This window comes from Oreochromis niloticus, linkage group LG11 (genome assembly GCF_001858045.2).
Source record: "Oreochromis niloticus isolate F11D_XX linkage group LG11, O_niloticus_UMD_NMBU, whole genome shotgun sequence".
Taxonomy (NCBI): Eukaryota; Metazoa; Chordata; class Actinopteri; order Cichliformes; family Cichlidae; genus Oreochromis; species Oreochromis niloticus.
In genome coordinates, this window is record NC_031976.2 from 7,974,513 (window position 1) to 7,988,142 (window position 13,630).

Sequence of the window (13,630 nt, forward strand, 5' to 3'; positions counted from 1 at the left end):
CCCAGTCCTTGTACCTGACCATTTTCAAGCCACTCAACACATGATTATGAACACAGAAAGGTATTTTTGATCCACTATGTAATACCATCTGGAAACCATCTTCACTGTCCGTCATGATAATGATCCCAAACACACTGCTAGTGCAGTAAAAACATACCTGGATAGAAAAACCCACAATGAAACATCCGGACTGCAAAATAAAGGAATCCCCGTGGGATCATTTTGACAGAGAACAGAACAAAAGACAAAAACAGCCAAAGAAGAACTCTGTAGGTCCTATAACATGTATCATCCTTATACGTATTAAAATATAAAGAAATGATAGCAGTACTGCATATTGCTAATTTTAGTTTTATACACAATAACTAGTGTTCCTGTGGATTTTTGTTAAAGGTCACAGTTAGTGTACTGTTAATCCTTAGTGGTAAGAACTGATATATTTACAGATTAAACTTTGACAGAGTTTGCAGGAGTCAGAGGAAAGCCAAACAAATGTGGGTAATGTATTCTGAACGATGCACTATTTCTAAAATTGTGGTTTCAATGTAACCACACCTTCACTCATTAACTTATTAGGAGCTTATATTTACATTAGGTTGTTTCTCTCCTTTTCCATAGTTTGATAGAGGCGATTGTTCGAGAGAAATGAGAGTTTCCCCTTGGTGAAGAAACAAAAGCCAACAAATCCTCAGACTGTACTTAAACTATGCCTCAGCCCACAGAGACAAAGTTTCACCGCCTGATGTTAAGTCGATGTCTATGATTAACAGAGAAAGATAAAGAAGATAAACAGAGCAAGTATCTGTGAAACCCGCAAAAACACCAACCCTAACCCACATAGCAACAAACAGTAACTTTTATTAAATGCTTCCTGTTTCATGTAATGATGGTGTTAATGTGGGTGGAACGGTTTCACCACACACACACACACACACACACACACACACACTTTTTGGCACGACAGCTTTAACTGCAGACTGCAGACATTCCGGTCGGGAACAGTTCAACACCAGTTAGGAAGATGCTGCTTGTGCTTGGGATCTTCTTCCTGCTCTTTTCGCCAGGTACGTAATAAACATCTGACTGCTCAAACTGTAGGTCAAAGGTCGTGGGAATTTTTGTTTTTCCCACAGACAGGGTGACAGCTCAGTAAATCTGAAAAATACATATATATATAGAAACTGCCAGAATGACGAATAACTTACGAGTGTGCAGTGATAAGTTTCAAGCCTTCTCCTTATGAAAAACAAGTATCTCACGCTGTTGTTTCCAGACGTCTGTAAGTCTGTTTTTTCTCCGTCTACAATGTCACCTTTACCCAGAAATAAGAGAAGTTTGTAATCAGGTTGGCCGGCTGTGTTGCTGAAGGACATGCTGTAAATATCAGTGTTAGTCTCCGCTGATTTATCTTGATTAATAATTCACTAGTTTCAGGCGTTTAACTCTAATGCCCTTCACCATTTAATTCCCACAGCAGGTTTATGGATTAACACCAGAACCGTACTCAACTGCCCTTCACAGTAATGCCTGATTGACAGAAACATTAGTAGTCCTCAAACCAGTAGTTTAGCTCTTCTTTTTTTTTTAAAAGAAATCTGCCTTTCAATCAAGTTTCAGTTTTTCTTGTTCCTCACATCTGCAGCGCTGCCACTGAAGTGCTACGTGTGCAGCTCATCAGCCACCAATGAAGAATGCAACCAGAGTTCCCAGGAGTGTAAAGCACCTCTCAACACATGCATGACTGTCGTCGACACTTTAGGTAATTTATCTCACAACATCAACGTGCAATCAAGAAACCTGACAGAGGTTTAGTAGCAGGTATAAATGAATCTAAACATCCTTCTAAAGTTCCTTTGTGTAGTAGGATTTTTATGAAGGGCACTTACTCATTAAACTCAGTTCTTGGTCAATGTCAGTGTAGAAAATATAATCCCTGCTGTTTGTCTGTGTGCTGCTCAGATACAGCAACAGCCATAACAAAGCAGTGTGCCAGCCAGGCCACGTGCAGAGGAGCTGCCTCCACCGCCTCAGTCGACTCAAACGGAAACGGGAACGCCGTCAGCTGCTGCAACAGTTATGACTTCTGTAACTTCAGCGGAGCCGACTCCATCAACAGAAACACCAAGCTGCTGCTCCTGACTGTCGGTGTGGGATTTCTGCTGTCATGCTGAGCTCAGTGGGATGTGCAAACCGTACAAACTACACCGCTGCCGTCTTCACACTACCTGGAATCTTATCCATCTTGTAAATACTGTTTATATTCGAGACTGTTTAACAAAAAGCTTTTAAAATATCACTGTGTACTCCACATGCACAATTAGATATCGTAGTAAATGTGTCAGTAATACTGACAGACAGAGCTAATTGTTACACGTTAAAGAGTCTTCTATATTAAATCATGGCTCTGGCTCAGAAATTGACTTTAGTGTTTAATTCCACAAAAAGTAAAGGCAGTAAGCTTATATTAGCTTATCTGACAGAAATCTGTGGATTTATCTGGTATTCCTGGATATTTGATGGTCAAAAATGTCTATTATGCTCAAGAAATGAATGCCCAGTTACAAAAATGAACGAACATTAACATTAGTTGCTTAAAATGCTTATGATTTTCCTTAGTTTACAGTAGTTTCATTTTAATGGAGAGAGAGACAGAACAAGAAAATAAATATATTGATTTGCATGTCAGTGAGTGAAAGTATTTAATCCTAAAACATGACTTAGTACTTGATGGAGAAACCCATGTTGGCTGCAGAGTGGTAAGATGTTTCTTGTAGTTGGTCACCAGGTTTGAACACATCTCAGGAGGAATTTTGGTTAGGTTGATGCCTCAGAGCTCATTTTGGTTTCATCTGACCAAAGCTTTTCCTCCCAGGCCTTCTCTGAATCATGTAGATGTTCACTGCACAGTACATGCACCTTCCTGAGCAGGGATCTTTTGGGTGCTGTAAGATTTCAGCCATTTCCGCCATCACATCCCCACAAAAACCTCAGCAGCCCATCCTTGACATCAAAATCCATGCTTGTCCAAACAACAGCATTGTTGTACAACAGGCTATTATTGTTATATACAGTGCAATGTGTCCTTTCTTATTATAAGAAAGTCTAATTCTCTTCTTTATGATTTTTCTGAATGCTCTTTAAAAACATCTACGCCAACATCAACTTGAAATTATAAATAAATAATTAAATACTTAAAATTAAATAATTAAATAAATCACAATCAACTACAAAGTGGACAGACTTATTTCATTTCATAATTATTTTTATTCCATTGGTTTTTTTGTTTCCTCCTATTTGACAAGATGGCTTACTTAGCCCAGAAGACAAAATAAATACCAGTGTTTACTAGTACGAGTTCTGTACAATTCACCAGTGATACACACCAGTATAGCTTACAATATACCAACATGAGCAGATTTACGCAACAACAAGGAAATAAAATAGATTGTTTTGTTTGGGGTTTTTTTCCTCCTCTGTTTTACATTTATTTTATCCCTATAACACGCAGATTGATCATTCTGATAGTTTCGTTGCTGGCTAAACATGGAAATCACATCTGGATAAAACGGGCTTAAAAAAATAATAATAATAAAAAACAAACAACAAACAAAAAAAGAAACAACTTAGGATGTGTTATTTTGGTGCTGTGCAAATATGCTCTTCTTTATACCAGTATATCATGCTATACCAGTACAGTCACCAGTATATTTCATATAGCAGTATGTGACACTCCACATGGGGTCAGTATTAACAAAGACAAATGTGATTTTCAGTTCAGTGTTTTGTGTCTGAGAAACAAGTTCCAGTCATGTGGCTCCACATTTCGTTTGTTTGGTTCCTTGGGGGCTATTATTAAGTCGGGGAGGGGGGGCATTTTAAAGTGTTACACCTGACAAGAGAGTGGGAGTCATAAATGTGATATGAGGTTTGTTCATGTCCCCGGGAAATATACTTTAAGTGTCACTAGTGGGTGATCGGACAGTTAATGTAGTCTTATATTATGAACATACGAATCACATTGGGACTATATGTGAGGAGACAAAAAAGGAAAAGAAGACACGATCCTCACAAAATTAGTGACCACTCTGCGACGTGTCACTCTCGTCTTCCTCGTGAACCAATCGGAAGCATCCTGCCACTCACGCTGAACACATTTTTTCCAATTATTATTTTTTTTTTACACAGCAGTCAATGCTGGGGTTGAAAGTTCAACATTTTTCAGTATAGAGGACAAAGATTCCTCAAAACAACACAAAAAACATGGAGCTGATCGATAAAAAGAGTAGACTGAACTGAGTGCGAGTAGGGGAGGTTTCTGTCTGCGGCGATTACCCGCACAGAGTTGGAGTCTTCACATTTGGAGTCTTTAAAAGCGGCTCAGAGAGGAGCTGAGGAAGACTGCGGGAATGGGGCAGCAGTAAGGGTGAAAGAAAGGAAAAGTGAGTGAAATAGAGAGAAGAGGGGAGGCGAGTGTTTTCTTTCCTCAGGCAGTAGAGTGGTGCTAGACTGTCCTCAAGGCCTATTCTGCTTTTTTACGTTCCTGCCTCTGTCTCCTCCTCTGCAATTTGAGTCTATAAATAAAACACGGTGAGACGGAGGAAACAGAGAAAGAGAGATGGTAGGAGGCATGACGAGTCGGAGAAGACCAAACCGAGACTGTTGTTACTGTTCCACCCGAGGCACCAAAAATACCCAAAAAACAAAACATAACAAACATGTGATGTGTATGGCGATGTAGAGATATTTGATTGGAGAAAGGAGCTCCCATTCAGGAATCAGAACGTCAGCAAACGGAGGCGGCCGACGTCTAAGATCCCACAGTGAAGTTTCATGCAGATATGTTGCAGATCGGGTTGCAATCCACCCGATCTCACCAGCTTTCATGATAGCGTTTCTGTCGGAAGTTTTAAATCCATTTAAAACTCTAACCTGCAGAATCTGGCTCATCCCAAATCCAGATTTACAGCTTAAAAAAAAAAAAAAAAAAAAAAAAATCACGAGTAGATTTTTTCCTTCCTCCTCTCGTCACTGTATTCCACTCTGAAGAGAGCGAAGCTGCCAAGTCCCTGATTCAGGAAGTGTTTCTGCGCTGTTCTCGTATACAGAAAGTCACAGTGGTGGAGATTTTAATCCCAGTTGAACTAATTACCTCGGCTATAGCGGGATTAAAAATTCTAACGATTCATCACGGACCATTATCAGATTATCAGAGCCACTGCTCTCGCCGTTGATTTGTAAAGCAGCCACCTCCGTCAACACATCAGGACTGATGTCTGGAACCCAGGAGTCTTTAGAAGTCACGATGATGCCACCCTCTCCTGTTGGTCAGCTCGGACGACATGGGGCTAGTGTGGGCGGGACTGGGCCATCATCTTGAGCCGGGATTGGTCAATAACATCCAGCAAGTTCTTGGCATCAACAGCAAGAGCATGAGCCGCCGTCAACATCTGCTTCTTGTAGTCCTGCTGGAGGCTTGGAGCATGCAAGATCAGAGTTTTACTAGTTAGTGCAGTATTAATGATCATATGTGCAGACATGTGACAGCATCAAGAACGTGAGCATGACACACACTCTCACTGGCCACTTTATCAGGTACATCTGTTCAACCTACTTGTTAGTGCATGACAGAAACTCAGTGCACTTAGGCCCATTAGTACCAACTGAGCTAAGTGGCAGTATAACGCACCAAGTCACAAAGCTCAAATCATCTCAAACTGGTTTCTTGAACATAACAATGACTTCACTGTACTCAAATGACATTCACAATCACAGTCTTAGTCCAATAAAGCACTTTTGTAATGTGGTGGAAAAGCAGATTGACATCATGGATGTGCAGCTGACAAATCTGCAGCAGCTGTGTGATGCTGTCATGTCACTAAGGACCAAAACCTCTGAGCAATGTTTCCAGCACCATGTTGAATCTGTGCCATTAAGAATTAAGGTAGTTCTGAGGCCAAAAGGTGGTCAAAGCCAGTGTAAGGTTTACCTAATAAAGTGAGTGTATATTCTGATACTTTTAGTTTGTGCACCTACCTGGTCATCACATATTGTTGGGCTAACTTCATCTTTGCAATCAGTTCTGCCAAGTCAGAGTTCAGCAGCTTCTGTGCCATCTCGATCTGGTGAAGAAAACCGTAACCGTACAAAATAAAATGCAAGCTGGAGCAGCTGCGGTTTAACGTGATTTATTAACAATCATTAAATTGTTTAATAACATAAAGTGAATGCTTGTTAGTAAAAACGGTGTCTACCTCTCTGTGTGTACTGGCTGGAAGTTGAGGTAGAGTCTCATCTACTGTGGCCAATAATGTCCTCAGTGCCAGACCCACATCCTGAAACACACACATTTTTTTCACAACAGGACAGCTTACATGTGGTATCAATAATACACATAGTTTGTTTTAAATAGTCTAAAATCTGATATTTCTAATAGAGAAGACAGAAACGAGACGGTGCTGTATTCCCTTCTTAAGGTTAGCAGCTTGGCTAAACATTCTGGAGTTAGGGATGAACACTCCAATGTTAGCTATAAGGGCTGTTTGCCCTGCTCTTCCCTTTCTACCAACGTGAAAAAACCCTTTGGAGAAATAAAATGTATTTCAAAAAGACTCCCAGGAAAACTCTAATTATTAAATCCCTTTGGTGAAAAGCTGCTTAGGCTATCTGCAGAGTCAGGTTAATATATGAAGCAAAAATTATTCATGAAGGAGTAGAAGAAGTGTCGAAATTCCGTCCTTGGAAAGCTGCACCGGCCAATTAAACTGAAACAGTGCGTCACAGTGCTCAAGGACATGGCGGTTATTAAACTGCACAGAGCTGCTTTGATCTGCTGTGCTGAGTTTTTAGCTCAAAGCCTGCAGCTCCACTTCAGAGAAATAAAAACTGCCATTTGTGCCTCTGTTACCTTGACCATGGGCACGTATTCCTCGGGTGGAGCCGGCTGGATCTTGCTTGACATCTCGATCACAGCTTTGACCAATCCCGTCACGTTCTCGTACACTTTGTCGTTCGACCGATCCAGATTGGCGGTGGGAGGCGGGCTTATCTCCTGAGGCTGCAGCTAAACCACAGAAGAAGACAAAAAGCAGTGAGTGAGAGGTTCTTTGAGTGAATGTGTACCTGGGAAAGAAGTGTGGGGACTGATGACAAAAACCAGCTGAAACAGTGTGGATGAAAACAAAACATTTGTTCAAACATTTACCTCCACAAATCCTGCTAGATTGTAAAGATGTTCATCCGCCTTACACACTAGATACATCTAATGGTCCAAAGTAAAGTAATAATAATCCAGAGAAAAGTCATAGACAGTGCATCTGATATACCCATGTTGTGATGCTATTGTTTTGCGACATGGAAACACCATCACACCATCGACCCTAACCCTAACACCGTAACCATAACCATAGCCCCGTAACCCTAATCCTGACCCTCTCCACCCACTTATTTGCACTTTTTCCTGAGTGGACATCAGCAAGTCTTGTTTCCATGTCAACGATGACATCATAACAATTTGATTGGTCACTTGCAATGTTGAACCTGGGCCAACATTAATTATGATGATCCAGGAACAACACCAGCACTCCGAATATCAGATACACGGTCTAAAGGTAGAGGTATTCTCTGGCCACTAGATGGCAGTGTCACACTACCATAACCTGTGCTGTAAACCTATCAGTTGAGGATTTTAATTAAATACAGATTCCCCGTAGGAGGTCACATCTTACTGAACCTGACATATAAACCAATCATCATCTTGCACTAACATAAAGCGCTTTCTCTTTTCTGTCTTTCCATTTTCTTCACCATCTCTCTTGCTCAGTGACATCACCTGACCACAACCTGCAGGTATACTTCCCACATCTTGAATGCAAAGACTTTCTCTCGCCCGCAGTCATGCATGCATGTATAAACTCTAATCCTCTTTGCAATTTCACTTCATTTTGCACATTTTTTTGCATCTCCCTTCACGCCCTCGCCTCTCCAGTCCTTACTGAATTCTGGGTAATCAGTAAATCACCGCCTACAGTGAAAACAATACAACGCTGTGCACACAATGACCTACTGAAACCACTTGAAGCATTTATCTAGAAAAAATAAGCATTTGAACACTAGCTGCTTTATAATCTGAAGAAAATATGACCCTATTTTATTAGGATGCGGAAAACCTTTTAATTCTTAACTGGGGAAGAAAAAAAAGAATAAATCTTATTAAAAACTCACTTGTCTACTAATTACAAAGAGAAGCATATAATTAGTGCTCAAGTAAATCAAAAAATCTATAAAAGTTAAAAGCACTTAGATCTGAGAAAAGGAGAAAAGACAATATAAGCAGGAAAACAGACAAGGGGAAGTGCAGAGATGAAGTTAATACTACAACAGAATGTGATGTGTTGGACAAAGAAATCAAAGGGCTGATTGAGGAGAAGGACAACAACATGGAACAGGAGACAAGACGCACAGTAAACACACACAGACGGTGTGCTGCTTACCCGCCAGGGCTAGGGGTCAACAGTAAGGCAGAGTGCCGGAGAAGGATGGGGGTGAGGGGGAGGGGGGAGAGAGAGAGAGAGAGAGAGAGGGAGACGGAGCAGCCAAAGGAAAGAAGATACAAGGGTAAATATTAATGCTCCAAGCATTCAAAACATGCACTGTGTGCACTTGGTAAATGTATCCCTCCATGTGCTACTGGAGGAGCATTTCATTCATTCATTCATTCATTCATTCAGTGTGTATTTCTGCTCGTATTTTTGCTTTGGAGCATGTGCATTCATGTATGTGTGTGTGTGTGTGTGTGTGTGTGTGTGTGTGTGTGTGTACCTTGACTCCATCATTGTAACTGTCTCCAGTATTTAGACAGGCCAGGCTGCTTACTTGGCTCTGGGCCCCAGGTCGAGGCGGTTTCTTTGGCGGGGCCACATGCTCTGCAGGAAACAACATACGACAACGTGTGAAGTACAAAAATATTTCTACTCACAATTTATTCCTAAGAAGTGTGGGCAGATGTTTACTTTGGTTTCACAGCAGCTCTCGGTTTAGCTTGTTATCACACAGATTATAATTAACTCCAGCCTAATTTTTGCCAAACAAAGCGTCACCTCTTAAGATTCGGTTTTTATTTGAATTGATTCTATGCTTTCTACTTCTTTTCAAACCTTTTAGCCTCTTTTTCTCTTCTGCATTTGATGTTGTTCTGTAAAAAACATTCAATTGCAAAGTGGTATTAAAATTGTCGTATGAATAAAGTTTTGATTGATTTATAAAGTCTCCCACAAACTGTTTCAAGTATGAAACGTCTCTCTTCCTCTACATTAGTATCTATAGTAATGATGACAGGAAACATTTTATGGACAAAAACAATAAAAACGATATTCCATCCTGGAAAATCATTCCTCGACTGGCTACTATATGTTTCTGTTTTCTCTATATATTTACGCTCTGAGCACTGAACATACTGAACATGACATGCTGTCTGAGTCCATATAACCAGAGGTTGGTGTGCTCACTAGCAGGCCAGCAGGTTCACAGCTGGATCTGTCGTACTGTGACCACAGACTAAACCCTGCAGACAGACGCTGACCTCAGAAAGGCCATAGATACACAGCGTGCTACACTGTGTGATGGTATATGTGTAAGTTACATATCTTGGGAGAAAGAGAAGACAGCGAATAACAATAGTGGTTGCCCTCCTGTAATTGTGGCGAAGTTGAGGCCCCATCTATTACCTGGTTTGCCAACGGGCTGGTATATGTGCTGGTTTCCTGTCTGTGCAAACAAACAAACAACAAAACAAAGCACTGGGTTAGCGATTGCACAGACGCAGACATAATCAGAAGCTTTGCAGGAAATTAGAACTTCACAGCTTTAAACCACCAGCGGCCTCAGCACAGAATCCAATTTACTTTGTGACACCGAGCCTCAGCTCGCACACAGCTAGCTCACAGTCATCTGCAGCAGAGGAGCTGTGCCTGTTATTTTGTGCTGTGTGGTCCTGCATTGGGTAACTTATGGTAACAAAAATATTCTGTTTGACAGGAAAAGGATGACAAAACAAACTGTTTCTTTTGTTAGAGCTAGCATTTTAAAACTGCAGCATGTTTACATGATGTGATGGTTGTGAGAACAAAATGCCAGGAATGTTACATATTTAAATTTATTGTATTTTTACTGCATCCCTGTTGTTTTGTGTGTGTGAGAAAACAGCACAGAAGGACTCAAAAGCCATGGTGCCATCAGAGTGTTGTGGTCTGACAACCACCAACACCCAAAAATACTCCACCAAGGCGCACACACACACACACACACACACACACACACACACACACACACACACACACACGAACGAGGGAGATTTTCCCACCACAAACCACAACCATTCAATGGGAGGAGGAGGAGGAGGAGGAGGACAAGCAGTGAGATGAATTACAGAGACGGAAATATCTAACTCATGGCAACTTCAGACTGCTGCAACAACTTCTGCTGGCATTGGGGAAATAACATCAACATGCAACTCTGCATTCAGCTTCAGAGATTCCAGCTTTGGGATACAGTTACACACACGCACACACACACTAGATATTACAACAGGAGGAAAGGGGAGAAGTTGCAAGATGCAAATATCTCAGTAACTCTGTGTGTTTTGTGTGCAAAACCTGCCAGAAGTGCCCAGATCTTACATCCTTTACCAGTAAAGTTGCTTCTCACACTCTAATATATTTATTTACAGACGGACAATCACTAAAATCGGCCACCAGGACACTCTGGGACTGAGTGCAACACCCTTCCATTAATATCCAGTTACGCTGTGAGAAACTACTGACCCCACATTGCTGACTTTACCCTCAACAGGTCACTTCCTGTCCCTGAATCAGTCAGTTGGAAAGAAAACAAACACGCCGCAGCCAACTGCAGTGAGTCTGACCATAACACGGACTTCCGTCAACATTCATCTTCATCAGACATCCTCCGTGCTTAAAAACACAAACACTTCAGGAAAATAACTTCCCATTTATAAAGTGGCGGGGACAGCAAATTGGACATGATTTGGACAGTGAAAGTTTAGAAAGAAACAAACCGAGACAGTTCAACTCGCACCTGTAGGAATGTCCATGAGTTATTGTCCTGATGTGAATGGGTATAACTAACTAATGAGAAACATGAAGAAGAAGGAACGTACCGGTGGCTGGAGTCCACTGTCTTCTCTGTCCAGACTACCTCTCGAACTTCTCGTGTCAGGTTTCTAAGCAATCACAAACAATCAAACATTACATCTCCATATACCAAATCTATATACTTCGATTTTTAGTAGGAATTTTTTCAAATAATCCAGATGTTTCACAAAAAAAAAGATTGACTTCATGGATAAATTAATGATTAAACTGTGGCAGAAAAAAAGCCCAACTGTCCAAACACAAAACCTCCTATGAAAACTGGAACACAGGATACACAAAGCTGTAGTGTCCAAAAGGCTTTTTTGGATCTTAAACACAAAGTTTACTTAAGAATTAAGAACAAATTTTTCAGTTGGTGCTGCCATGCAAACCAAAATAAAACCACACACAAAACAACCACAACATCCCACTCATTGCCCTCTCTGACACACACACACATTCACTCGTACCAGCTTTCCAAGACAGGACTTGAAGACCAGCATCGCCGCCGAGTTCATCAAAGTAGCCTGATGCGTGAACCGTTCGTGTGAGGTGTTTCGTCTCTGCTGTTATCTCAGGATCTTTCCAGTATCTCGCACTGTACCTCTGTTACGCTCTAAATGTTCCCCTGTCTGGTTATCTCTGTAACCTTGTCAGTGCTGCAAGTTTCATCCAGAGAAGACTTCAGATTCAACTCCAGCTTCCTGCCTCCACCACTCTTATGTCTGACGGTGACGCACAGAGAGAGGGGGAAGGAGAGGAGGAGGGAAGAAGCACGCTGCCAACAAGCTGTCAGCATGCGAGCGTGTCTACCCTTCTTTCCCAAAACCTCCTGCCTTTCTCCTCCCTTTCTTTCCCACCCCTTTCTAGTCCCTCGCTCAAGTGACAGTCTTATGAAAACCAGGCAGCCTATAAGAAACACTCCCCCCACCCCACACACACTTTATACCTTCCCATCTTTTCAGTAATCTTGCGTGTTGTCATTTAGTGGTTGTGGGTCAAAGACAGACTGTTGACTGGGCTGTCAGATTCTGTAAGCCTACCATTAGCCTGGAATTCGCACAGGCCACACCTGCCTACAAACTCACTCTCTCTCACATGCACGCACACACACAAACACGCACTATAAAAGTCTTGAGCAAAAAAAAACAACCAACAAAAAACCCCAGACAGTTCCTTAATTCTGTGTTCACAGAAAAGTGCATCCTACATTAAAAAAAACCCTCTTTGCCAACCTCTTCTTGTCATGTCAAACCCTGCGCTCACTCATCTTTGTCTGGATGAGTCTTACCAGAAGAACTGAGTTGTATCCATCTACTCATCACTAACAATCAGAGGAGACACGGCCAACATTTTCTTGTTGGTAAATTCCAAACCAGAAAGTGAGTCACAGGAAGTACAGAGTAACTTTTTTTTTTAAACTGTGAAGACATGGACGTTATTGTCCACACACTTCACCCATATATGTCAGCACATGCTACGAATGAACACATTAACGAGACTTACATGATGCTTATGCATATCCTGTGCAAACAAGTAAAGTGTAATTAATCTACATTTGCACATTGTTGCAGTGCCGAGGCTTCAGCAGCATGGTATTAAGGAGGAATGTAAGTTGATGAAATACTGCACAGTAACCAAAGGTAACAAAACATACCTACGACTGTTTAACAGTTCATTTTAAAACTCTTTTGAAGACCAAAGTCATTTTCATAACCACATAGGACGTCTCCAAAAGTCTAGTTCTTGACTGATTCTTTCTCTAACCAGCACTGACTGCAGCACATCAGAGCAGGGTCTCAGTAACAGCGGCCTTAAGGTTTCTAGCTCAAAGACACTGCAGCAGACAACTCAAACTGCAGCGCTGTTAAAAAATATAATCAGCTTGACACCACTGACACCTTCACCTCAAAGTTCAAATGTCTGTGGCTGACAAAAGGGTTCCAAATCTGTTTTTTCCCCCCCTTTTCTTTTTGCTCTTATGCGACTCTTAGTGAACTTATTTTTATTACAATGTGAACAAGACAAATCACATTTGACATCTAATATTCTCACGTAGCAGATTTTCATTTTTCCCACTTCTGTGTGGTTGTAAATCATATACAGGTCAGATTTTTCAGTAGTGTGACCACGTCACAGCGAAATCTAATACAGCTCATTTCTCATCACAGCTACCAGACTTCAGTAACTTCATGGCAATATCAAACATGCTTCTGCACTTCTTAATGAGCATTTCCATTAAATTCCTTTCAGTATCTGGTGGCATTTTCTCACTTTGCAGCATTTTATTCGTCTTCGTGTTGCATACGTGTTAGGACAGGGGTCGGCAACCTGCGGCTCTTTTGTCCTTATACTGCGGCTCCGGGTGGTTTGGGAAAATAAATTAGAAGTATTTAGCTGAAGTGTATTTTATTTGTGTTTAGTTCTTTTTTTAACTTGTAGTTCTAAATTGGAAGATTATTGTGATATTGAAATATAAAAAT

At 41.2% G+C, this 13,630-nt stretch overlaps 2 protein-coding genes across 19 annotated transcripts in view; one reads left to right on the forward strand and one right to left on the reverse strand.

Moving 5' to 3' along the window:
- The first annotated feature begins 910 nt into the window (after window positions 1–910).
- On the forward strand, window positions 911–3,416 carry LOC100689947 (prostate stem cell antigen). The gene is made up of 3 exons (XM_003452084.5): window positions 911–1,064; window positions 1,643–1,759; window positions 1,960–3,416. The coding sequence occupies exons 1-3, from the start codon at window positions 1,022–1,024 to the stop codon at window positions 2,169–2,171; spliced, it is 372 nt and encodes a 123-aa protein (XP_003452132.1). The 5' UTR covers window positions 911–1,021; the 3' UTR covers window positions 2,172–3,416.
- A 1,640-nt stretch (window positions 3,417–5,056) lies between these two features.
- The window catches only part of LOC100700494 (focal adhesion kinase 1), a 63,141-nt gene continuing 54,567 nt past the window's right edge, over window positions 5,057–13,630 (reverse strand). For 13 of the 18 annotated variants that reach the window (XM_019364318.2, XM_013275671.3, XM_025911350.1 and 10 more), the window contains 8 exons: window positions 11,174–11,236; window positions 9,723–9,762; window positions 8,818–8,921; window positions 8,490–8,498; window positions 6,905–7,060; window positions 6,252–6,332; window positions 6,034–6,119; window positions 5,057–5,472 (listed from right to left, as the gene is read on the reverse strand). In XM_019364318.2, the coding sequence (XP_019219863.1) occupies window positions 5,346–5,472; window positions 6,034–6,119; window positions 6,252–6,332; window positions 6,905–7,060; window positions 8,490–8,498; window positions 8,818–8,921; window positions 9,723–9,762; window positions 11,174–11,236 (666 nt within the window). In that variant the 3' untranslated portion in view covers window positions 5,057–5,345. The remainder of the gene's footprint in view (window positions 5,473–6,033; window positions 6,120–6,251; window positions 6,333–6,904; window positions 7,061–8,489; window positions 8,499–8,817; window positions 8,922–9,722; window positions 9,763–11,173; window positions 11,237–13,630) is intronic. The other 5 variants (XM_013275663.3, XM_013275674.3, XM_025911352.1 and 2 more) reach the window with 2 other exon arrangements.